The 27,291-nt window shown below is 39.5% G+C and overlaps 2 protein-coding genes across 3 annotated transcripts; both read right to left on the bottom strand.

Annotated features, from left to right (window-relative positions):
• Window position 1: 1 nt before the first annotated feature.
• On the bottom strand, window positions 2–9,017 carry LOC133743285 (uncharacterized). 2 transcript variants are annotated; one of them, XM_062171152.1, is made up of 4 exons: window positions 8,840–9,017; window positions 5,927–8,586; window positions 5,514–5,724; window positions 2–4,936 (listed from the first exon to the last, which is right to left on the bottom strand). In XM_062171152.1, exons 2-4 carry the CDS (start codon window positions 5,939–5,941, stop codon window positions 207–209), a joined length of 4,956 nt encoding a protein of 1,651 aa, XP_062027136.1. In that variant the 5' UTR covers window positions 5,942–8,586; window positions 8,840–9,017; the 3' UTR covers window positions 2–206. The 2 variants fall into 2 exon arrangements, with proteins under 2 accessions (XP_062027136.1, XP_062027137.1); XM_062171153.1 differs by having other exon boundaries at window positions 8,895–8,981.
• Window positions 9,018–21,963: 12,946 nt separating this feature from the next.
• LOC133743287 (probable serine/threonine-protein kinase At1g54610) lies at window positions 21,964–26,483 on the bottom strand. Its single transcript, XM_062171154.1, has 7 exons — window positions 25,980–26,483; window positions 25,602–25,886; window positions 24,175–24,492; window positions 23,678–23,905; window positions 23,363–23,463; window positions 23,159–23,279; window positions 21,964–22,650 (listed from the first exon to the last, which is right to left on the bottom strand). Exons 1-7 carry the CDS (start codon window positions 26,283–26,285, stop codon window positions 22,321–22,323), a joined length of 1,689 nt encoding a protein of 562 aa, XP_062027138.1. The 5' UTR covers window positions 26,286–26,483; the 3' UTR covers window positions 21,964–22,320.
• Window positions 26,484–27,291: the final 808 nt, after the last annotated feature.

Here is a 27,291-nt window from a genome sequence, read left to right on the forward strand (position 1 = left end):
ACTGAATATATCCGATGAAACAGCACATTTTATTGAGCTCAAATATTTATTGACAGCACAAACGAAAGCATCACTTGTCCAGAACAAGAAGGAAAATTCAACAGAAAGAAAAGCCAACGACGAAAGCAAAATGAAACTTCAAAGAATCAACTGATAGACCATCAGGATCCATGTTATTGTAACCACATAACTGGCCAAGAGGGTAGCTAGACAGTCCTAAGAAACTCCTCATCCTCCATGAAGATTTGCAAATTCTTGGACTTCATCAAGAAATCAACTGCTTCCTCATTGAAGTCTAGCAAAGAAGCCATCTTGATCAGCTCAGAGAGTGAATCTATATGATCAGCGCTCTCCCATAACACACTCTCAGATATCGCTTCAGAGAAAAAAGTAGCAAACTCAATCATACTCTTCTGCCCTCCAGACTTGTCCATTTTCCGAGTGAAGATCTTTGAATTTTCTCTATCAAAACGTATTTTTCGGCTTCCTCTCACATTCAAAACTTTCCCAGAAGATAAAGGTAAATTATAGCTTACAGAGATCGGTTCAGCTGTTACCACCACAGTAACATTCACAAGGAATTGAACAGCTTCAAGCCTCTTCTCAGCTTCCATTTCCATGGGAGGAGCAGCAAGAAAACCAAGAATCAGCCTGAACAGCGCTTTCTTAATCAGCTTTTCCCTCGGCAAAGAGACTACTTCAACATCATCTGCAAGTGACGCCTCTTCCTTCTGTACAGATTCAGATATAGTGCGAACACCAATTCTTCGATAAATGTCAAGCAACTTGGATCTTGGAATGGAAGGCAAACTTGGCTGAGGGTACCAAACAAAAATAGACTCAGGAGAAGACTGTTCGAATAGATACTTCAGTTGAAGGTCATCAGCAATGAAAACATCAGACTTGTTACACAGCAAGATTCCTTCAGATCCAGAACTGACAGGTACTTTCACCAAGGCATCAGAAACAATCTTTTCTGTCTTTGAATTCCAGTGCTTCGAGATATAACTCCAAAACTTGCAACAATCAGCATGCGACAATGCACTTCCAGAACTTTCCCAAACCTTCCAAACCTTCAAGTAATCATCAACTGAAGGATGAGATTTAACTCTAAACGCACTGGAGAAGAAAAATAGAAGTTTATGCTCATAATGTTTCTCCAAAACAGTCAGCTGCAAACCAAATAGCCCATCCTTGTCATGAATAACACAATCATCAGGACAAACCCACTCCCCTTTTGGAATCCAGATCCTTCGAGCAGCATCAGTGTCTGGTTCCCACTTGAATGCACTCAAGTAATTATACAGCCGAACAAATGCTTCAATCTCATAATGAACATCAAGGTGGCTGGCAATCAGGGGACATCCTTTCTCAGCTTCAACAATAACCCCCAATGCAGAAAGCTCTTTTTTGTAAGAAGCAATCTTAGTACCATAGAATTCTTCATCAATGAAAGGCCCATCAGTCCGCTTCAAATATAAGCCAAACTTGGAATCAAACAACAAAGACTCTTTGGGAGACCTATAACCAGCATGAGTCTTTATCCATGGTTGAGAAACTTTCTTCATGAAATCAGAATTATCAAGAAAGGCGTAACCTTTCTCCTGGAAAACTCGTATGCATTCCAGCAACGCAAGTGCATTTACAGGAAAAATACGGCTGGCATCCCTAGGGAGATAAAGACCAGTAGCCACAAACTTAACTCGCTCCTTGTATTCGACGACAACCCCCAAGCTCTTCAGCTCTTTTCTGTACTCATGTATGCCCTTTCCATAGTAGCTGTCAGAATCATCAATGAAAGGAAGAAGAGTTATTGGGGATATAGATTCCCACTCGGGACTAAAGAGAATGCACTCCCTTGGACATCTGTAATCACCAAAACGACTACGCAACCACTTGACCTCACCAATGCAGCTCCTAAGATCAGCAGGAAATTTATATTGAGTCCCATTCAGCGCTCTGTAACACAGAAGCAATGATGCAACATTTTCCTTGGTGATGGAAGCTGATGATGCATAGTGCCTGAAATATCGAGCAAATACTTTTGCAGCCCCTTCAAAATCAACCACCACACCAATTTTTTTCAGTTCATTTATGTACAGGAAAATGTTGCTCCCATAGAATTCATGATCAATCACAGGAAGACCATTGACGACCTGAAGAATGCAACCCCATTCGTGATGAAACAAGAGACATTCCCCTGGACACTTGTACCCAATACTTGTCTTCAGCCACTTGGCTCCTTTCAATGCATTGACAAGTTTATCAGATGACTTGGATAGAGCCATACAGTTGAGCATTAAGATGACAACCTGAGGTGTCCAAGAAGTTATGGAAGATGGTGACTTCAGGTTGTCAATTATAAGTTGGTGGTTGAAGGAGATTACAACACCGAGCAACTCAAGTTCAGTTCTGAAATTACAGATTTCATCACCATAAAAGTCCTGATCAATGAAGGGAATGTTGCTAATTTTGGAGGCAACATTCCACTCCTTATCTGACAAAACAGATCCTACAGGAGACCTGTAGCCAACGGAAGTCTTCAGCCAGTTCCCTTTCTTAATAGCAGAGATAAAATCGGCCGGAGAAAGAAGTTTGTCCCTTAAAAACCTGATGAAACGCAGAATGGAATGCACATTTCCTCTAGTTAAAGAGGATGAAGCTGCCAGAGACATGAAATGCTTCCCAATGAAATCACATGCTTCGCTATATTCAAACATGACCCCAATTGTCTTTAGCTCCTCCTTGTATCCACTCATGCTCTCACCATAAAAGCTCGTATCAATCAATGGAATGTCAACAGAGACGGATCCATTCTGCAAAGTATTTCCCCATGATGAGTTAAGCAGAAATGACTGGGATGGTGGCCTATAACCAGGAGAGCCATTCAAAGTAACTTTCAGCCAACTACCTTCCTTTATGCAAGCCAAGAACTTCTGAGGGATGCCAACCCTTTTATAATTCAGTTGACGAATCCAATCCAAAAGCAAAAAGGCATTCTGCTTAGTTAGTGGTGCAGATACAGATGAGATACCATCACTTGGAGCAGAAATATGAGGGACATCCAAAGCAGCAGCATATTTTATAAGGAACTCAAGAAGCTTCTTCTTCGGTGTAAACTTACCAGCAAATTTGCCAGAATACATATAAAGCTCTCCTAATTCAACATAGCCTTCTTTTCTCCACAAATTAGAATCAGTCAGTCCCGCCCATTTGCTTCCATTGGCAGGAACAACAACCCCTTTCCTACTCCTGTTAATGTTCCCATAGCTATCCACTAGTGGCATACTTCCACATAAACAGTCAACTTCCCGACTTGAGATGAAATCATTATCCAAGGAGTGATATAAGAAATGAACATATGCAATAACAAGCTTCCGCTCATTAAGAGAATTCTGAAGGAGATCAACTGCATATTGATTGACATCAACAGAACCAACCTTTGCTTGATCAGCTAGCCATTTCTTCAATGTATCCTTCCCAGAGCATGCCCAGATGGCTTCCTGAGTGGCTTTTGGCATAAAGAGAAGACGAGTCACAGAATTAAATTCCCGGTTGCAATCAATCAGCCATGAAACACGAGAACATTTGCTCGATAAGAAAACTCTACATTCACCTTTCTGGATTTGGCTTATGCTGCACAAAGATTCATTTCCATAGTCTGCATATTTTATCAATGGTATGTCTTTCATGTTGGTGTAACCAAATTTAGAACCCCAATTGTCAGCAATAAACAGTAGAAGCTCTAAGTACACATCTTCTGACACTCCATCAACAAGATTGGAAGTACCCTGTATGCATTTAACATACCAGTCATCATTCACTGGTTCAACTCCAAGGAAACTTAGTGTAGGATCATATTCCTTGCTGTCAAAGGAATAAGACAGAACAAATCTTCCATGTGATGAAAGCTTAATCATGCTTACACCTTGAACCCTCGCCTTCCTCAAAATAGTCCAAAAGGCAGGCATTAATCTTCCCACTTCACCAGGCTTGTGGAAGAACCTCTGCTCCATCTCAGGCTCAACTGGTATAATGTCTTCGTCAACCATCTTTGCTTTTATTGACTCCCTTACAGCATTTAATTCTTTATAGGAAGAACCCTGAACAGGCAAGAATCTGAACATAGGAGCCAAACTTGATGTTGGCGCACCTTCCACAGTTTTCACAAGAGAGTTAAAGGCATGGGCAAATGCGGTGGGCACACACTCAAGAATCCCTTGATTCCACTTGTTGTCAAGTAGAATTGTCTCTCTTGAAGATGATAAAAGAAAATCCGCCTGTATTATGAATGGAAAGTTGGTGACCATCTCTGTGGGAAGAAATGCATAAACACCAGGCGAAGAGTTCCTTGCTCTTCGAAGACGTTCTGCATTTGGAAATGCAAGAGTGATCACCCACTCATCCACCTCCATTCTCCTCTCAACTCTGAATTCCTGCCTGACAGGAAACTTTTGTTTCCACATGTAGTAACTGCATTCCCTTTCGGAATCATTGTCATCATTTTCTTCTGCAGAAAGACGGAGTGTGTAGGATTGAGCATCAATATTCTTCCTGGTCACAAAATCAGTTTGGCTTTCTATCTCAATTGCAGTTACTGTATTCTTCCTTGGATCCTCATTGTCTTCCCTGACAGAGAGCCGCTTAATCTTTGACAGAAATAAGAGAACTTCAGGATGAATGCTTGAGAGCTGCTGTTTCACAGGCTTGACCTTTTCAGCCTTTAGAGGTAAAATCAGTGTAGTGGTAGGAAGGGCAACATTGGAACCATAAATCTGTTTGATGTCAGATAGAGTTGGGTTCTGATTGACCCATTCAGGAACTATGTATCCGACATTGCAATGCACACAAGGCTCTTCTCTGAATCTGATCTGATAGCCATTACTGAAGATGTAAGGCTGAGCCGTGATCAGAAACACACTTTTGAACCCAATTCCTGTAAATTAACCAAAAATTTGGCTAAATTAGTGAAGCAGCAAAAGAACATAAATTAAGCAAAAGAAAAAAACACCAACTGATAATCACATCTAGGCATTCAAACATGATAAAGATATCAATGTAATATTACATATTACTTGAACAAAACTAATCAATATTGACAAGCCTTTTTCAAAAAGTCAACTAATAAAATTAAAATGTAGTGCCTGGCTCAAGGTTTTAGAAAGCAGTATTTCATATCAAGGTTTTAGAAAGCAGTATTTCATATCATTTGCTTCTCTATAACATGCCAAGATTGTATTTGGCAATCACGTCATACCAATCTAAACAAGAATCAAAGCAGTGTTTCACGACTTCAACAAAACTAACTAATCCGACAAGTACTTTGAAAAGAGAAACTAACAGTAAACATAAACTACAGAGCATAGGCCAAAGATTTTTGTATGTTTTCTATTTAGCAAACATAACATGATAATGACATTAAGTACGAGTCACAACATAACAAAATTCTAAAGCAATCAAATAGCTAATGCAAGCATGTAGGATATACACATTTAGGATGTATGGATATGTACCTTTCTCCCCAATATAACCACGCTTCCTGTTGCCTTTCTTTGTGGACCTTCCAACACTGCAAATGGAGTCTACGTTTTTTGCAGAGAAACCCTTCTCATTATTGAAAACCACCAATGTAGCAGGAGCCCCCGTGCCCGTTATGTCCTGGGAGGTTATGACAAACTCAAGTGATGGATCTACTCCATCCGAATACTCATTGTCCTCAGCGTTCTGTTAAGAATATCAATTGACCATTAAATTAGTTACATATATAGAGATCATCAGATCAGATACTATCTACAGTACTAATACACATGTTTACATACAAATTACAAATATATTCACTAACTAGCAAAAGCATGCATCTTAGTTCGTAGTAGTATTGATATAAAAAAAAAATGCTATGTAACAAAAGATGAATGTAAATGCAAACCTGAATGAGTTCCATCAGGAAATGCACGTCTTTAGCATAGAGCTCTGCTGAGAGATTCTTAACAGCCTGATGAAGATCCTCAGTTAGAGGGTTGAGTTCCCCTCCTATGGAAAACTTTTTCCTCCTTCTTCTATGTGCTCTTTCGGCGTAGTCATCTCAGTCCCTTCCTCTTCACCAACGCAAAAAAACACTGGCTCTTGATAGTGAGAAAGTACTAAACAGAAAGATGTCTATGAGTTTTGTGGGACTGATGGTGCTGCTTATATATCTTTGAGAGATGATGAGAAGTTACTGCTGGACAAGTTTCAATTAATGCATGCGTGCATGAGCTTAATTAAACCCTGCTGATACCGAAAAGTCTAGTCTTTCTGTAGTTTTTAAGAAGAGAATCTGCAGATACCAAGTAGTCTTTTCACTTTCCAAAGGAAGACCCACCTAATCTTCTGTGTTACAATTGCATGCTTCATTAATATGGCACTTGAATAGAAACAATTTCAGTTACGAGTTTCCACCCTTTCAACTCTTACACTTATTTGAAAGTTAAATAGGTTGGGTGCACCATTCGTCAGTCTTGCACTCAGTTTTCCAATTTCATATTGTATCCCTATACCTTTCGATTTTCCTTTTCTAGGCCAACCGTTAACTTCACCGTCAATAATTATGTTAACCAATGACATTGCACGGCAACAATGCAGTGAATGGCCTTCATATGGCTGAAGGTTTAATTGACTAACTAACTAGTGCTGCTGAGCATATTGCAGCACTTATCACCCCAGTCTGACTAATTATCTTCTGCATTCTGCTTGCTTCAATTGAAATATAACCATTCTGATTCGGTTAAGCATCAGAGACATAATTCAACGTAAGGTTGTTACTACACATTCTCCGCTTCTCCAATATGTTTACATTGTAGAAGAAAATTAGTGCACAGAAAGCATTCTAGTTAGAAGTCTATGTGCTCTCTCAGTGTCATCATCGCCATTTCCTTAGCTTTGCAAAGGCAGGTGAAAGAATCCAATAGAGCAGTAATAGCGAGACTTGTATGATAAGCAAATACGTTACCCGTACTTGTGAGCAGTAGACGCTGATTTTACTGCTGACTTTGATTCGAAGACTTTTGATCACCTTAGTACTAGATAAATCAGCATATAAAGTAGAGTAAACGAAGAAGCAAACAATCAAGTGAAATACAATATATGAAATAACCTTTAGTGATTTAAAGCTGCGTTCCCCGAGCCATTTTACCAAAATTCTTCTTCATAGGAGATGATTGAATTGCTCCCTGGATGCTTTTGGGCATTGAATAATGATTTTCCAGAGGTTTAGATCCTTTCTCCCAGTTCATCAGCAATGAGATATGGGAATGAGAGGGTAGTGCAACCTCCCTTGCACCAGTCTCCATTTCACTTAAGCTGCACAAAGATACACACCCGTCATGAATCATCATCCACATACTTTATTAGTGGCATGTTCATGATATCAGTGCTGTGAAAATGGAACTGCCAGTTATCAACAAAGAACAGTAGAAGCTCCAAATAGGCATCTTCTTTCACTCCAACTACAAGATTCGAACTCTTAATGCATTTAGCATACCAATCATTGCCGAGAAGTTTGACTCCTATGAAACTCAGCATCTGATCATACTCCTCTATGTCAATTGTCAAATGAAGAAGGCAAAACAAATCTTCCATGCGAAGAGAGACTCAAACTTACTCCTTCATCCTTCTCCTTCCTCAAAATACTCCAAAAAACTGGCATTAACTGACCCACTTCGCGAGGCTTATGAAACAAAATGTGCCCCATCTGCGGCTCATTCGGTACAATGTCCTCTTCGACCAGCTTTTCTCTAATGGAGTGCCTCACACAGCATTCAATTCTTCATAGGAAGAACTCTGAACAGGCAAGAACCTGAACATAATAGGCAAACTTGATAACAGTGCACCTTGTACCTTTGTCACAAGAGAGGTAAATGCAGTGGCCACACACTTGAGAATACCCTGATTCCACTTGTTGTCCAGGAGAATTGTTTCTCTCGATGATGTAAGTAGAAATTCTGCTTGAATAATGAAGGGAAAGTTTGTCACTATTTGCGTGGGAAAGAATACAGAGTTCATTCCTCTATGAAGTCGATCTCCATTTGGAAATGCCAGAGTACGGTGATCCCCCACTCATCAACCTCCAATCTCCTCACAATTCTGAATTTCTTCCCAACAGGGAACTTTTGTTTCCACATATAATGACTGCACTCTCTCTCAGCAGCATTGTCATTATCTCCTTTAGCAGAAATATGGATAGAGCATCTCTGTTTTTCTTCATCACAAAATCAGTCTCACTAGCTAATAATATCAATTGCGGTTACAGTGTTGAGCTTCAGGTCCTCTTTATCTTCCCTGACTGTTAAATGCCTAATCTTTGAAAGAAACAATAGAACCTCAGGGTCTATGCTAGATAGCGGCTCCTTCACTTGTTTCACCTTGTCAGGTTTTAGAGGTAAGATTAGTGCTGTGGGTGGAAACTGGAAAGGCTGTAGCAGAACCATATATCTGTTTTATGTCAGATAGCGTTGGCTTTTCCTCCACCCACTCAGGAACTATATACCCGGCCAACATCACAATGGGCACAAGGCTCTTCACTATATACCCATTATCTTGTGCAATATTCTGCGAAGTAACATCAACCAATATTACTTTTATTCTAAACAACCATATAACTCACAAAAACTAAAGCCAAATTTCTCACACCAGCAAACCCGCCAAAACACAGGCATTATCAACCAATATTAGCTCCAACAGAGTTCCTCAACAGTTTCCAGCACACTAACTCTAAATGGGCATACACAGATTCATACAGTCCTGACATGTACTGAAACTTAGCACTTAAAAAGTTCCAATTTAAATTGGCGAAGATGCAAACCTGAATGAGTTAGTTAATTGTATAAGGAATTGGACGTCCTTGAAGTAAAGCTCACCGGAGACATTCTTGACGGCATGGTGAAGATCCTGAGTGATCGAGAGGGTTCTCCACTTCTCCTCCGATGGAGAATTTTGAGTTGATTCATACTTTACCTTCTGAAACACAAATGGGAGAGGTTTCGCGAGTCTTCAATTTTGAGCGGTTGTTGCTTGCTCGTTTTACCACTCTGGTAAAAAAAAACCTTTTCACCAACTCTTCGATTTTTCTTGTGTTTTTACTGGTTGAAGAATATTTCTGTGATTTTTCTTGTATCTATTTTTTCTTTATTAACATGGGGTGGTAAGCCTATGTTTGAGCCAAAAAAAAAAAAAAAGAATATTTCTGTGATAAATTGATGATGGGGAACCCGATACTTTTGGTACGTACTGACAAGGTTGGCTTTTAGAATTGGTCATTGTACGTGGATCATTCTCCAATCTCTAATACCTAACCTCCTAGCTAAAAACGTACAATTAATTTATGTGATTGTTCAATGTTGGGTTCATGATTCATAGACATTTTGAGCATAATTTTTAGTCACAATCAATTGTTCTTTGACTTCTTTCCTTGAATAATATATTGAGGAATCATTAAACAATTTTTTTTTTTTTTTGAAAAGGGATCATTGAAACAATATTTAGGGGGTGATTATCGGATATTAGCTAATCTTTTTATCTTTTTGGTTTCCAAAATTTAGTTGTAAATTCATGGGATGATGGATCATGGAAGCAAAATATGAATAGAGGATTAGAAATGGAACCCTATGATGTTCTTGTGGCTGAATCTTTTGCTTAAAGGGCGGTCGAGGAAGATTCTACATTTTTCTTTTGGTTTTATGTCGTTAATCACTTTAGTTCACTTAGCAGTGAAAATTATTTTTACTCTTATCGAAAGTGTCAAATGGTGTTAATGATCTTAACCAATTTACCCTATCAAATATATGGGAGGTCTTTGAATTGGTAGTGTGGTAAGTATAGAGTGAAAACGAGTACTGGACTACTGGGGACTCGTAGGCATCATTACCTATTTACTTGTTTAGTACGAGACAAAGCTAAGGCATGGGCCAATCTGTTTGGTGTTGAGGCACATATATAATATATCAAAATACGATATCTCAGCCAGCAATAGGAGATGTAGCTCAGATGGTAGAGCGCTCGCTTAGCATTTCTTTTGCATTTTAGTTTTTCTGCTTCGATTCCTTCCTTCATTAGGAAAGTTTCACCAATTCATCTGCGGCGATGCAAAACGAAGCCGTCCAGCAGAACGGACTCCCCTCGACTTCTTTCTTTCTGGGCCTTCTTCAATGAAAAACAAGGTGACAAACGTACGTGTTGAGCTCTTATAGCATAGGATATATGGAACCATTAAATGGAAGATAAATTTTATTCACACACTGCAATATGCTTAATACACGCCCCAAATTTTTTTTAGTAATTTTTTCCTTGAAACTTCCTATTTTGTCCTCATTCATTCTACATCTACATATCAATCTTCCTTCAATCCTTCTCATTCTCAATACTGCTCCACTTACAATTATGGAATTCAGGTGAACTCAAAAATCGAAGTGGAATAATACAAGATCGATCACAATTAATCTTCTATTCAAACCGTTTCATCACTTGGTCATTAGGCAATTAGTTAATGAACTTCAACTTGAATGCAATTCAACAAAACTTCATTGAAGAAAACTGTCTTAACAAAACTGTATAAGCCAACTAACCCAATCAAGCTGATTAATTCGTTCTCATCAAAATTAGTGTCGTAGAAATCATGAAGAACATCAAGACTAAAGATCAATTCTGGTAGTTTTAATAGGAAAGATAAACCATAATTTTTAACAATTAATCTGGAAAAATAAGACAAGATGCAAATATTGGTGTAAAGAGAAGAAAAAAAGTTTCACTCGTCAACCCAGATTGCGGCTTCTATCTTGTTCACAGCGTCTGTCTCCTTGTTTTATATTTATTTTTTGTTTTTTATTTATTTAAGTTCTTGAAAGGGCATTAGGGGAATTTAATTTTACCAAAAAAGAAAAGCTAAATGGGAATGTGTATGAAGAAAAAAGGGATATGTAAATAAAATAAAAATCGTTCTAAATGGAATTGTGATGCTGCACCTCTTTACTATAGAATAAATAATATAGCATTGTAAATACTATAGGTTTAGATTTCATTGGAGAAACAGGAATTGATTAATCTGAGAATAGTGATATGCAAAAGCCGCTTTCAGTCTTTGCTCTTTAGGGCCCGTTCGGTAAGGTTTTCAAAAACATTTTTTAAAAATGAAAAAGAGAAAAAAGAGATTATATTTTTCATATTGAAAATGAGTTCGGTATTTCATTCTCTTTTTTTATATTCCTTTTTAATATCAGAATTCATGAGTCATGGTGTCATGGAAGCTGAGACTCAATGGAGATTCAGTATAACTCAGAGGCAATAGACTATCAATGGATTGGCGTACCCATGAATCTTCTGTATTTGATTTTCCTAAAAGTAGATGAGCAAATTGACGAGCAAACAAGGCAAGCTATTGTTTATGTAACAGCCAATACAATCAAGTGTTTACTGGCCATAATTACTTATCAATCATGCAAGAGACTATATATAATCAACTCAATACCCAGATGATCGATGATTAATCATACAAGAGTTCTATATTTATATAAATCTTATATGTTTCTCAATCATCGTTTCTATAGATTCAATACAAGAATCCAGATCTAGAACTTTCACAGATTCTTAGTCATAATCCAACAATGGCACCGTTGACGGCGTAGTTTGGTCAGAATCCGGCGACTACAGGGGTCTGGGAGTTTCCCAGTGTTATTGGAAGTGTAAGGATGAAGAAGTGGAAGTTTTCTGGTGAGGAATGAAAGCAGATTGAGAGAAAACGTTGAAAACGTCAATTTGACGTTTTCTGATTTTTAGAGTGAAGTTAGAAAACATTTTCAATTTTTATTTTCAGTATTTTTAAAAATAGGCTAACGAACAGATTTTCTTATTATTTTCATTTTTAAAAACAAAAATGGGATGTTATTTTCTCTACCGAACGAGCCCTATTATCTCTATTATTTTGTGCAGGAGAGCGATTTGATTAACAACGGGAATGTCTTGCCTACTCGCTACAGGTGCATACATGTTTTACTCTTGTTCCTACTCAAAAACATATTGCATATAGAACAGAAACAAACAATAATCCGAAAAACAAATATTTAGGATAGTGATTTCCTTATCACGCAAAGCTATTGGCCTCCATAGCGCACCATCAGAAAAAGTGAAAAACACATATTGCAACGAACAAAACCAACCCGAAGATCCCAGGGCAGATGTATTTAAGACAACATTTGTTTACTTTTTTGTCAAATATACGGTCTCCATCATGCAATTCTCGTCGAGTTATGGGGCGAGGTCGATTCCTGATGGAGGCAACCAACTCATCATAAGGTGGCTGTAGTCCTTCAATGATGTGAGAAATGAACTCACGCTCATTAACAGGAGACCCTGCTGCTTCGAGTCTATCATTAATATTTCTGAGAACTGAAGACAGAGAGCGCAGAAAACTTAGAGTCAAGGTGATAGAGAGATAAGAACTAGTCTGAGGGGTTTGAGGGATCTGCAATAAGTACTTGTAAACACCTAAATTCTTCATAGTGCTAGTGAATCTCTCAAGAGAGATCACGAAGTGGACGTAGGCTAAAGTTTTGGCTGAACCACTATAAAACCTGCTGTGTTGTTTTTGTTTTCAGTTCATCTATTATTCGAATTAGGAACCTTAAAGACATGATGTTATGCTTCAAAAATTGATACGCCCAAATTAGACGCTCAACTTAACCCTGCAAGAATGTCAATTGTCAGTATAGAATAAGTAGGGATCGTTCTAGCCGGGGATTGAGGGTAACAAATTAATCACACAAAAAAAAAAAACAAACTAAGTTAAACTAACTAAAGCACAAAACAAATAACAAAACTAAGAAAAAGAAAAACGTCAAAGAGGGAAAAAGATGGCAGGACAAGATGGGGATAGAAGGGTGCGTTGCAATCCAAAGTTGAAACAGATTTTGGGTTTTTATGTTCCTACGAAAATAAAAGGAAAATAAGAAAGCAAAAACAATTTAAGAGTTTGAAAAACAATATGGAGAAGACGTTAGAGACTCGGAAATCCACCACCAATTACTTTCGAACAATGTTAAGTTAACCTAGTTTCAATTACTAAGGTGTGAATTGGTTGTTTATTTCCGCTTGATTGAAAACTTTTATGTGTTTATGTTCTTTGGGTCGACACTTAGGATATATGCATGTAATTGGAGCTAGGTTTAGAAAATAATTCACCTAATCGTTTTGTTTTCTAATCCACAAGTATGCAAGGCTTTGGACAAAAGCTGATGTTTTAAACAACTAGAAGAGCATGCTAGGTAGGCGTTCCACACTAGACTACAACTCTATAACCAATCGTTTCCATGAGATCTTAATGCTTCAAATATGTTGACACTATATGTGTTGTTGATAGGATAGCGTTCTATACCTTGATTGCATGTATGATAGGCTTAGCTATTGTGCGTTCACGTAGACTAAGTAATTAAGGAAACAATAATAAGGGACATGATCTGCTCCGACTTGTTTCTTGGTTGGTTTCTGTTCACACCTTAGTAATTGAAACTAGGTTAACTTAATACTGTTCAAAAGTAATTGGTGGTGGATTTCCAAATCTCTAACATGTTCTCCATCTTATTTTCTCAAAACCTAAAATTAAAATCGTTTTCCTTTTGTGTTCTCTTTTATTTTAGTTAAAAAAAAAACCAAAAACCCCAAATCTGTTTAACTTAGGATTGCAACGCACCCTTCTATCCCCATCTTGTCCTGCCATCTTTTCTTTTTCTTCTTTGACGTTTTTCTTTTTCTTAGTTTTGTTATTTGTTTTGTGCTTTAGTTAGTTTAGTTTTGTTTTCTTTTGTGTGAATTATAAAGTTACCCTCAATCCCCGGCTAGAACGATCCCTACTTATTCTATACTGACAATTGACATTCTTGCAGGGTTAAATTGAGCGCCTATTTTGGGCGTATCAATTTTTGAAACTAGGTAATTGAAAAAACGAAGAAAAAACGAAGAGTACCGCTGCGGCGATCAAGAAAGCGAAGGTAAGCGCACCAAATGTTCCATTGATGATCTTCGACACCAGATTCACACTCGCTGCAATCAAAAAGTCAAAATGATAATCATAAAAATCAAATGAGAGAGAGCTTCTACCACTTACGCTTCTGCTTCTTCTTGTTCGAGCAATTGCAATTGCAGGTACAATTAGTGTCAGGCGCCAGAGGCGGAGTAGAGGTGCAATTACAATTAGAGGCAGGCAGGCGGCGGAGGAGGAGGAACAGGGGCAGCAGTAGGAGCGGCAGATGAGAGGAATGGGTGGACGATGGATGAGAGACTAGAGTGGCGGTGGAGCTGTGATGGTGGGTTGGCGGTGGAGCTGTGGAATGGGTCGACGGTGGGTGAAAGGCATGGGTCGACGGTGGATGAGAGGAAGAGGAAAGAAACGTATGAAACCACAAAAAGGGCCAGAGTTTTGTGAAGGAAAGCCATTGCTAGGGAGTTTGAAATGAGAGTTTGCCATTTGCCAATGCTTCAATTTATATGGAGTTCAGTTTGTCTCATTCTCTTCTCCTCTCTGGGGATACTGATTTGTATTCAGAACAGAGGCTGTCAGCATCAGACTCATGGACTAGCTAGGAAGAGTCAGAGGTTCAAGCATGCCATTTAAATCCAAGGAAGAACCATATGTGCTCGAGGCTTTACAGTTTTTTTTTTTTTTAATCAACTCTGACCATATATTTCAATGTCTAAATTTGTGTTGTTTTAAATGGTTTTAGTCCATAGTGCACCTAGGCTTCCATATTGTGCTTCATTAGTGAATCATGTCCTCCCGATCTATGCATTTGCAATTTTTACTTACGTCATCTTTGTGAGATATGGTTCATCTTTCTATATATTTCTGAAATATGATATAAAACAGAGAGAATACCAATTATGTTAATCACTGTAACTTTGTTTTTATTGGTCCAAAGCCTCAGTAACAAAACTCAAAGCTCAGAAAGATACTTAAGAGGTTGCAGCAGATTCAGATTCACACACACCAACTGGCTAGAACTGATGTAGACTACTTAAATTAAATGAAATTAACAATCCCAAATGAATGTGAACAATTTTAAATGAAACGGTTGACCTAAGTTTGCTAAAGGGAAAATTTCGCAAACAGTACACCAAGTAAACGCCACTAATAATTTCTATACATAAAGTTTCAAACCAAACATTTTGGTACACGGAATTTGAAGAACGACCCACTTTTCGTACACGATGTCAATTTTTGAAACTAGGTAATTGAAAAAACGAAGAGTACCGCTGCGGCGATCAAGAAAGCAACGGTAAGCGCACCAAATGTTCCATTGATGATCTTCGACACCAGATTCACACTCGCTGCAATCAAAAAGTCAAAATGATAATCATAAAAATCAAATGAGAGAGAGTTTCTACCACTTACGCTTCTGCTTCTTCTTGTTCGAGCAATTGCAATTGCAGGTACAATTAGTGCCAGGCGCCAGAGGCGGAGTGTAACGCCCCAAACTGCAGCTCACCAGCTTGAACACGTCACAGTGCCGCGAGACCCCGAAACATAAACATAAGGTTCGATTTACGTTCCAGAAACCCGCAAGGCATTTTATTAAATAATTTTTCGTAAACCGCACAACGAAAACGTTTAAAATAATATTGAGGTGAAAACTTTAAAACTTTTAAATTCAAATGTTCGTCCAGGACTTAACGTTGCAAACAACCGAGGAATAAGGGACTTAGCATAAAACAAACAAATTGTGACAAGTTCCGAAAATACAATTTTAAGGAACAGGAATAAGATTGGAACTTAGAACCTGACTTCTATTGAAATATGCACACCCAGCTCCGTCCACTCCAATCCCGTTCCCAGTGGATAGTACCTGCAACCACACTGTTGTAGGGGTGAGCTTTCGTCCTCGCTACTCAGTAGGGGCTTCACCCGACTAGGTTTGAAAACCGACACATAAGATAATAATTTGGGATCCCAGTATGAAAAAGTTAAACCATTTCTTTAAAGAACGACAAACTTTAAATACCTTTCGGACTCAAAATCCAATGCACGAAACTCAAAGAAATGCATAATACCTGATGGCCAGTCCCATGGACCAACTACACGGCCTTACCTCAAATAAAATCATCACCAGGTAAGCGTAGTGAGAGTGTCCACTTACGCCATATCACCTAGAAATAGTGTCACACCTCAGTGGATGTCAGACACCATTCCGTCCATACGGCCCCTCCGGAGGTTTAGGGGATCGAAGCCCAAGGAATCGCTATGTTCCACTCACTCTCAAGCCATCAATAACCAAACCATGCAACTTAAATTTGCATAAACATTTAATTCAAAACGGAAAACAACTAACCGAATGAGTCCCAAGTCCCCTATCTGGATTCCGATGCTTTAACCTTTCACGTTATCCGAGATTCACGAACATTCCGTTCCTCGGGTAACTGGAAATCCTAGATTCCGACACAATTAACATTAATATCTCATTCAACAATTATATGAAATCTCGACGATTAATAAATCGTCCAACCGACTTTTCCTGGTTTGACCAGGATTGACCATTGTTTGACCAACGTTTGAGCAATTGTAATAGGCTCGATAATTAACTTAGATTATCGAACATTCACTTGAAATTACGATATCGACCAAACATATATTGAGTGCACCCGATTACTAAGGCCACCCAATATATATATAATTTCTTTTCTTTACTTATTACCAAACCACAAAATACACAAGCAACCAATAACAATTTCACCAATGAAAGATCCCAAATTTACTTAACAATTTTGTCGCATAGTAATTCGACGGAATTTACTATGGACACCCAAACTTATTCCATTCTAAATCAAGGTGTGCTCAAAACACCAACGACACCCAATATCACAACTTGACCTTCGGGAAGGAAACGCTTTAGCTAACAAGCTTGCCAGATATGGTGCAATGCATGAGGGAGCATTTTGGTGGAGAACACTGCCCCGCTCTTTTTCTGCAGAGTGTGGGAGGGATCTTAATTCTTCAGTTAATTATAGGTTCTCTGGACTTTGTTAGTAGAATTAGTTTGTGCTTCTTGATTTTAGTTTCTTCTTTTTGCTCAAAGATTGTCAGTTCTGTTCGTTTTTAGTTTTTTCTTGTATTGTATTCTCTTGGAAGAGGTTTTGGCCTAGTTCCCCCTTTCCTTCTGTACTTTCTCTTTATATTAATAAAATTTCGAATAAGGGCGAGGAGTTAGCCCTTATATCGCTTCAAAAAAAAAAAAAAAAAAACCTGACCTTTTTCCAAAGCTTCATGAACCATTACAAAACAAACTGCCTTTGCAATGTTTTGACCAACATGCCATTAACCAATAGAGCAAAATCCAATTTCCACAATTTCACAAATCATTTTCTTCACACGGTTTCTAGTCCACAATCTCAATACCTCTTAACAGCTTAATCAATTCTTCCCAAACTCCTCATGAACTCAATTATATTTTTAATCAACAATTTTAACAACTTAGTGAAATCAAACGTATACCCGGAGACTTCGATGTCCACCACAACACCACAGTCACTCAAACTAACAGAGTGTGCAGGAAAACAGAATTTGAATTTCAATGAAGTCAGACCAATCTCAGTAGCCTAACTTCCAATCATCAACACGAGCAGACTTGATTCAAGGGTCGAGTTATACCTTCGGAAATCGACTGTAACTGAGCTCAACACACTGCCGAGACTGGGAAGGTGGTGAACTGATGATTTTCACACCAGCGACTAGACAAACTCCTCGATTGTTGACTAGAAGTGCAGCTGAGCAAGAGATGGAGCCCAGAAAGGCCGGAGAGGCCGCTGGCGTCGATGAACACGGCAAAGCCGTAGCTACCCAGAAACGTAAACCATCAAAACTTAATCCAAATCAAAAACTAATTGCACAGACGGGTAGAGGAAGACGAGAAGAGGAAATTCCATACCGAATGCGGTCAAGACGGTGGTCGGAAATCGCATAAATTCGCCGGAGCAGTCAAACCTTCTCACCGTCGATTCTCCCTCCTCGCCGGGTGCATGGGCGATCCGAGACCGCATACGTGACGGCGATGACGAGAGGAAGAGATTGGTGGTCGTGCGTCGTCGATCGGTGGCCGGACGGCGTCACTCCGGTCGGGTTTCTCTCTCGGGTCGCGGTTGTCTCCGGGTCAGAGAGCTCCCAGCTCGCTCTCTCTCTTTCTCGCGCGTTCTGGATCAATCTGACTTGGTCCTCCTTCCTTTAAAGTGAGATCAATGGTCCAGATCAAGCAGTAGGGAGGAAATGGACGGTCCAGATCACTCCAAGATGATTTTCTAATTTCTTTAATTCCAAAACTTCCAAAATTCGTAAAACTAAGCCCGGGTATCCGAAAAATTCCCCGAAAATTTCCATGGACTCGTCGTGTCGTGTACTTTATTATCCAACACTTAATTGAAGATTTCACTTTATGAAAATTTCTGAAAATATTCTCGAGCACTTTGACAATTGTCGAGATCGCGAAATAATTTCTCGTACGATCATCAATAAATTCAACACATTTTTCCGGGGCTCACACGGAGTAGAGGTGCAATTACAATTAGAGGCAGGCAGGCGGCGGAGGCGGAGGAACAGGGGCAGCAGTAGGAGCGGCAGATAAGAGGAATGGGTGGACGATGGATGAGAGACTAGAGTGGCAGTGGAGCTGTGATGGTGGGTTGGCGGTGGAGCTGTGGAATGGGTCGACGGTGGGTGAGGGGCATGGGTCGACGGTGGATGAGAGGAAGAGGAAAGAAACATATGAAACCACAAAAAGGGCCAGAGTTTTGTGAAGGAAAGCCATTGCTAGGGAGTTTGAAATGAGAGTTTGCCATTTGCCAATGCTTCAATTTATATGGAGTTCAGTTTGTCTCATTCTCTTCTCCTCTCTGAGGATACTGATTTGTATTCAGAACAGAGGCTGTCAGCATCAGACTCATGGACTAGCTAGGAAGAGTCAGAGGTTCAAGCATGCCATTTAAATCCAAGGAAGAACCATATGTGCTCGAGGCTTTACAGTTTTTTTTTTTTTTTAATCAACTCTGACCATATATTTCAATGTCTAAATTTGTGTTGTTCTAAATGGTTTTAGTCCATAGTGCACCTAGGCTTCCATATTGTGCTTCATTAGTGAATCATGTCCTCCCGATCTATGCATCTGCATTTTTTACTTACGTCATCTTTGTGAGATATGGTTCATCTTTCTATATATTTCTGAAATATGATATAAAACAGAGAGAATACCAATTATGTTAATCACTGTAACTTTGTTTTTATTGGTCCAAAGCCTCAGTAACAAAACTCAAAGCTCAGAAAGATACTTAAGAGGTTGCAGCAGATTCAGATTCACACACACCAACTGGCTAGAACTGATGTAGACTACTTAAATTAAATGAAATTAACAATCCCAAATGAATGTGAACAATTTTAAATGAAACGGTTGACCTAAGTTTGCTAAAGGGAAAATTTCGCAAACAGTACACCAAGTAAACGCTACTAATAATTTCTATACATAAAGTTTCAAACCAAACATTTTGGTACACGGAATTTGAAGAACGACCCACTTTTCGTACACGACGTCAATGACGCCGTGAGATCTCTGCCAGCTGGCATACTTTTAGGGGTAAATTGGTCTCTATCTCTTCCTTACTTTGGCCACCCAACTCTATCACTCTCTTACTCTGGCCACCCATCTCTCCCTCTCACAGCTATATCCGATCAATATTTCACGGGTGGCTGAAACAACACCACCACCACAACCACAAGTAGTAGCAGCGGCGGCGCCAGCATTCAATCCACTAAGAAGCAGCAGCTGGCTGCCATGTGCTACCGGTTCGTCACCGAGAAAAAGCACAATAAGCAGAGATCCAAACCCAACCATGTGAACTCTTAACCCAGCCAAAATTCCAGCTACTGCCTCGCCACACCACCATCATCGCTCAACTCAGTGGACTATGGAGACCAAAACCCAAAGGCAGCTGCCCCAACCGACGCCGGAAAATCGCCGTACAAGCTACCACCGATGGCATCGAATCTGCATGCCTTCGTTCTCCAACCTTCAGCTCGAATTGAACCAGACCACCACGAGGGCTATGATCAGCACCCCCTTGTTCACCAAAACCCAATCGCCTCGACCTCTATCTCCGACCAAAGCCACCTCCCTCGCCGCCGCGGGCGCATGAGCACCTCAACGCCGCCATGTAAGATCGTCGACGACCTCTCCTTGTTTCAGTAAGACGATCTCAAAGCCCTCTTGGTTAATTGATCAAGTTTTAGTCCAGATTGGAATGGGTTGTTAATTTTGAGTTCTTTGGTTGGTGTTCTTGAGTGCTGAACTTGGAAGAAACGATGGAATTTAGCTCCGAATGAGAGCTTCTTCTCATGTTGTTATTAAGTTTTTAAGGGGAAAATGAAGAACTGAGGAAGGCAGCAAGTTGCGGTGCGCGATTTTCAGTATTGTGGTATCGAAACGCACCTCTTCGACGAGGTTGGCTTTCTGGGTTTGGGTGTGGGGAGCGAGCGAGAGAGAGAGAGAGAGGAGAACTGTTTTTCCTTCTTCTTCTTTTTTTAACCAAAAAAAAATGAATTAGAGTGTGAGAGTACCAAATTACCCTTTGACAAATGAATAATGACATAAGAGTTAACGGCGTCATTGACGTCGTGTCTACATAGTGGGTCGGGCTCAAAAGTCCATGTACCAAAATGTTCAGTTTGGAACTTTATGTATGGAAATTATTAGTGGCGTTTACTTGGTGTACTGTTTGCAAAATTTTCCCTTTGCTAAATATGAATATCACATAAAACTACATCATTGCAGACTATCTGATCAAGTTGTTTCTGCATAGTCCGATGTTTTAGTTTTAGTTTTAGTTTTAGAGTCATTATTTTAGTTTCGGCTTGGGCCTGGTTGGTGTTAGCCAATTTTTAATGAACAACTTGGGCCTGGTTGGTCTTAGCCCCGTTTGTAATGTTTATCTTGTTTGGAAGGAAATAAAATTAAGAGCGGTTTCCACATTCAAACTGAGTTTATGAATACAATAATTATGAACCACATTGCATGAGATGAACAGAACCCCCGAGAGAGTGAAAACTAATTCAATAATGCGAAGTGGATAGCCCCGTCGGAGGTGGCCGGTGATGGTGACTGAAATATGCGATGTGCCGCTAGTATCGATTCTAATAGCAAATGATGACCTCCTTCTCCACCAACACACCATGATGCCCTATTTTGAGACCTTGTCTGTTTATCATCGAGTACTCCATCCCCTCCTTAGTCCTTACCCATACATATATATATCATATATGCAACTGTTAACTCTTTAACCTTTAAAACTAATCCTTACCAAACTATGCATGAACTGAAAGTTAAACTTACCTATGAGAAACATGCAGTTCCATACAAATACAACTAAGAAGGCGGTGAGTGCCAGAAAACTGAAAAGGACGATGTGCTTCTTATTCTTAGCTTGGAAAATGATCCTCATCATCTTTCAGTTCTTGACTTGGGGTAAACACATGCATCAATCCATCCTTTTTATCTTGATATCCATTATCTTTTTTAGGTCAAACTTGGAACTAATATGCTGCCATTTAAGTTTAGCAAATCATTTTTCCCGATATTGACTTTGGCAAAAGAATGTTCTGGTGAAAGAATATATGTTCAAATTAGTACATCAAAGAGTTTAATGGCTTTGAAAATGTCCAAATCTTAATAATTGGACAGTTAAGCAGCCCTAATCTTTGCTTTTCAATGGATGCGAGCTTTCCTCAGTGCATCATAATTAGTTATCATGTCACAATCACAAAACCAAAGGTAAACCAAGACACTTCTTCCTAATCCCAAAGTTTATGTACTAAAACAGACGGGAATCGAACTCTTGGCTAAAAGAGAACGCCGAGATTCACACTCAAATATCGTTGAAATTGAGAGCTTATCCACACTCAAAAAGGGCAAATATCGTTCAAATATCTCAATCCTAATATTTACTCGAAGAAAAAGTATAAATATTTGCTTGAGGAACACCCATTTGAATGGGGCAGTGTCATAAGGACGCTTTTTCTTCAAATTACTGTACAAGATAAGTGGAACTCCACTTCACCAAGCGTCCTGGGAGGTTCTATTGTACTGTGGATTTTACAACAGAACAGTTATACAAAGTGTTATATTACAACCAATGGAACAACTAAGGGAAAAAAAAATGTATTCAAAAACCAAGCTGAGCTTGACAGAGAAAAAACCCTAATTCGAGGGGAAAAAATGACATAAATTATGCATTCTCTACTTTCAGCTTTCAAAAACCCTCAGGAATTGATTATTTACTACGGCTAAATAATAGATTCATTGATAGCCCTATCGAGGAGGGCTTGAACGCCTGGATGAATTTCCGGGAAGGAGCCCTCGTAGGGTTTTCTCTGTTGTTTTTCCTCCGCCTTGAAGACCCCCCAGCCGCTCCCATGCTTTTAACAGATCCTGAAGACTTTGTGTTGAAAACCACTGATCCGAATGAAGCATCGCTTGTGACAAATGATAGAGGGCCTTTATGTGATGCTTCTTGGGGGTATCCAACAGCTCCATCTTGATGTGGGGGTGGGAATTTCTCACTCTTGCTCTTGGTGTTTGTTTGTGTCATAGCTCTCCACCTCTGGAAGTCAGCAAAGAAGCACAGATTTAAGTAAAATGTTCACTGCAAAACCAAGTCTAACATCGAGATTTGATGATGCCACAACTACCACTCTTATTCAACTGAGTGTCCTCGTGGCTGCTTCTCTTTTCTCAATCAAGATATAAAAAGACATCATATGGAGGGAAACTGTAGATGGTATGTCATAATGGTGCTCAATGTAAACGAATTTGACTATCTGATACAATCTGATCAACCACATTTTTTAACAGCGACACTATTTTGACATGGCATGACATAAAAGTATACAAAAATCTATTGTTTAGTGCATTCTAACCAGGAACCAAGGGGATCTCAAAGACATAAAATTCAAAGTAGGGAATTCAGATTCCAAAATCAGGATGTCAGAAACTTAGACTACTATAACTAAGTAACTTGACAAGCATAAAGGTTAGATCTTGATGCAACTAAGAATGCTGTTACAGTAAAACTGTTGATGTGAGAGAGAGAGAGAGATGTTTTCACATACGTCTAAGTTTCCTTGATTCTCTGCATTAGCTTCTGGAACTGGAATTGCTCGACCAGCTCGGTCACGAGCTTTGACTTTTTTTGGACCATCAGCATTGGTCTTCCCACTTAGACCTCTTTGCCTGCGCACAATAGATATTATCAGTCAATATATGCCAAAACGAATCCATAAAATAGTAAATATAAAGAAGATTAAAAGTTAGACCTTCTAGATTCTGCATCTCGTAACTTTACATCCATTTCCTTGCTGGGAGGATATTTTGGTAAACTTGATGGCTCACAAGCAAAAGGCTCAGTAGTAAAGAACTGTACCGATATCACAAAATGTACAATTAGATAAAATTTTAGAAAGAAACATAAGTCTTAAGAAGATAATATGGAGCAGACACTACATATCAAAGAAGTTCTTGAACTAATCAACCATCCTGATGATGGCTTAATTCTCAAAACATAAATAGCCTCACTAATAACAATATTGTTTCCTTGGAAGAACAATACGAATTAACTATAGAATGCTTACTTCACTATTTAAAGCAGCAGTGGCAGTGCCTCGTCCTTCAGAGTCTATTGAGAGAAGAGACTCAATTAAAGGTAGGGAAGAAGGTGGGAAGTCCTTGAACGTTTCTGCCAAGCAGCGTTTGTATGGCTGCTGTGGTTTAAAAAGTGTTGCATTTGGCAATTTGTATTTTTTCCAGTAATCCTCAGATGGGGACCCACATAACTTGAATATCTTATGCAGTTGTTCAACCTAAACAGGAAAATAATTGAAAGGTGTTTGTCAACCTGAAGATCGTGTATGAAAACAAAAATGTTTAACATCTAAGAATAATTATTGCATTCTAGTTGTGTATAAGAGTCGCAAGTAGAAGTGGAGAAAACGAACACCAAATTTTTTATAAAGTATGGATTAGTAGATGACTTTTCAAGATACATAACAACTTATCAATAAGAACAGAAATCTTCAGAACCCATAACCTTAAGAAAAGAGCCAGATTGAAGACAAGGCAATCATAATACCTCTGTCCGTCCTGGCATAATAGGCTTCCCGGAAAGCAACTCTGCCAAAATGCAGCCAGCACTCCAAAGGTCAACACCAACTCCGTAAAAAGTGGCCCCAAGAAGAAGCTCAGGGGGGCGGTACCAGAGAGTAACAACCCGACTAGTCAAGGGTTGCTTCTGTTGAGGATCAAAAAATGTAGCCAATCCAAAATCAGCTATTTTCAGAACTCCTTCATTGTCAATTAGTAGATTAGACCCCTTGATATCACGGTGCAAGACTCCGTGGTTATGGCAATGTTCAAGGCCAGACAGCAACTGTTTCATATAGCACTTGACCTGCCACAGGGAATATCTTGAGAAACAAATAGGCCTCTAAATGTCATAATTCTGTGTATGTGAATTAGAAAGCCACAGAAAGCAGATTCAAATGGTGTAGGATGCCACATACAAGCATACCAACAAAGGAGCTAGCTTGCATTTCAAGATACAATTTTAAGTCCATTTAACATTTTTCAAGTAAATGCACCTGCTGGGATGAGATTTTAAAATAAAAAATTTGCCATTTAGTTTTATTAACATGTTTATGGAAGCAAGATATTCAATATATCTTCTCCCATCACAATAATTGCCCATAAGCATCTGTCCTCATGAACAAAGGAGTCTATCACGCTGACACTTCACCACATTCTAATCCTGGCATGCATGTTACTCAACTCTTCACTACATTCTGACTGTGTTTGTGTTTCAAAAACTGCATTTTTGAAACACTATTAGATAGAGTTTAATTGGTAGGAAGGAGGACTATTAGGAGTCATGGGGAAAAAGGAGTAGAAGTAGAAAAAGGATTGGAATGAGATAAGAAAAGGAAAAAGGAGACTCAGAGAATCTGCAGCAATGTTAATCAGGGTGGCTTTTCAGGTTAACTTAAACCAGAGGTAATCGAATTTTAAATTCATTTTCTTACTTCCCATGTATGTACATCCAAACAATAAAAAACAAACAAGTTCCTTTCTTCCCCAGAGCTTCTAATGCATCATCTCACCTTTTTCTCCAGGCTTAATACAGTGATGTGAGCAAGGAAAGTTCCTGGATTTAAATACCCTAAAAAAGACATAGCCATGGCATCATATGACTTTCCCTATGCATATAAATCATAAAAACCTGGATTTCCAAACCACCAGGTATGGGACCCAATCCAGCCTAGAAAAGCCTCATCAAAAGCTCAAAGGCAAGCAAAACAAAAAGGACGTACAACTGCCACATGAGTTCAAGAGCCACAAAGTGGTCATACAAAGCGAAGTAGACAACACATCCAAACGCATAAATACAAGCTTGAAAGGTAGACACCAGAAATCTCACTCACTTGCCCCAGACCCAGACCCACCCACACTCGAATGGAATCTAATTAACAACATAAACCTGATTAAAGCTAAACCACAATGTACCTGAGACTCGGTGAACTTGATCCCCGTGGAGGCGGCTAGGCCGGAGAGATCATGCTCCATGTACTCGAAAACCAAGTAGAGACTACATGACATTCTTGAAGTGACTAGACCTTCAAGCTTAACCACATTGGGATGGTCAAGTTTCCGCAGCACGTTAATCTCTCTGGCCATGAATTTCACACTCTCCGGCTCCAAGTTATCAAATCTAACCTTCTTTAACGCCACAATTTTCCCAGAAATTAAGTCTCTAGCTTTATATACATTGCTATAAGTCCCTTGCCCAATCTGAACACAACAGAAAACAAAGAAACCACAAATTTTTCAGATTAAAAACTCAAATTTGAGATCTTTGAATCGAATCCTGGCAACTCCGAGCACCTTTGAAAGCTTCTCGAAAGTGTTGGCCCGCCGCGGCGTCCATCCCTGGATCGCGTCGCCGGCGACCGCCAATAGCCACGACGGCCAGCCTTGCTGGTTCACCTGAAACGGCTTCCGCCGCTCAACCACCGGAAAGTCGCCGGTGTGATGATTCACTCTCTGCCTCTCCACCGCTTCCTTCCTATCCCTAACGACCCCTCCGCCGGTGACGACGGCGACGGCGGCGGACGGCTCCTCGACACTCCGGCTGCGATGCCGCCGACTACGACCTCCTCCGCCGGAACTCTTGCCGAAAACGCACCCCATCGCTCTCACCGACCGGAGCTCCGGCGATGACGCATTCGAGACAATCCGGCGTCGCTTAACTGCTCAAGCTCGAATCTTGGACCTGCCGGCATGGATAAAAACGACGCCGTATCGTGAGAAAGAGAGAGAAGAGAGGAGCAAAAGATGGGTTGTTTGGTTTTTTCTTCAGTTGTACTTGTGGGGGGGGGGGGGGGGGGGGGGGGAATCAAATCAATAGCTGGAGTTCAGTGAGTCATGAGTGAGAGACAGATTCTGAGTGATCCTTACTTAAATGGGTCATGGGTTTTGGCCTTAATTACGGGAATGCCACACAGGATCTAACAAGATTGAAGATTTACAGATCCTAAAGATATATATTTTACCGCGGGCGGGAGAGAGAGAGAGAGAGAGAGAGAGACAAGAGTCGCAGGGAGAGAACCAGAGAGGAAGAAGATGGTGACATAATAAATGGGGTTGGGACCAGCAAAGTCAAACCAAACCCAAGAAAGCTACTTTTTTTTTTTTTTTTTAAGACAAGTTCCAAATTTTTTCTTTTCTTTCTTTCTCTATTTTGTGTAAGATTGACTCCTCCTTGTGAATCAATAGTTTCTGGGTCTTGTACAAGGTCAGCCATTGAAATATCTGTGTGTAAGATTTTTAATATGATTGCATTGGACTTTTGGGGTTCAATTGGATAGATTAAAGATGAAGACTTGTATTTGATGAATGGAGAAATAATTGTTGGTGTTGAATCTACTTCATCATTAAATGCATCTTGATTGAAAATGAAGTCCCTGAAAATTTGAAGAAGTGCGTGATTTCTCTATGACAAATAGTAACCTATTCATTTTAGGTTGGACGCTTTCAAACACCATTTTTTTCAACTAGTATGATAAATTTTTCTGAACGAACAAACATTTAGAATCAGCTGTAAATCTGACCCAATAAGAGAGGATTTTACATGAGATAAGTGAATAGTATTCTTGGCTTTCAAAGCCGAATAATGAGGAATGAACTTCTAGCTAGT

Source organism: Rosa rugosa, chromosome 4, assembly GCF_958449725.1.
Source record: "Rosa rugosa chromosome 4, drRosRugo1.1, whole genome shotgun sequence".
In the NCBI taxonomy this organism is placed as follows: Eukaryota; Viridiplantae; Streptophyta; class Magnoliopsida; order Rosales; family Rosaceae; genus Rosa; species Rosa rugosa.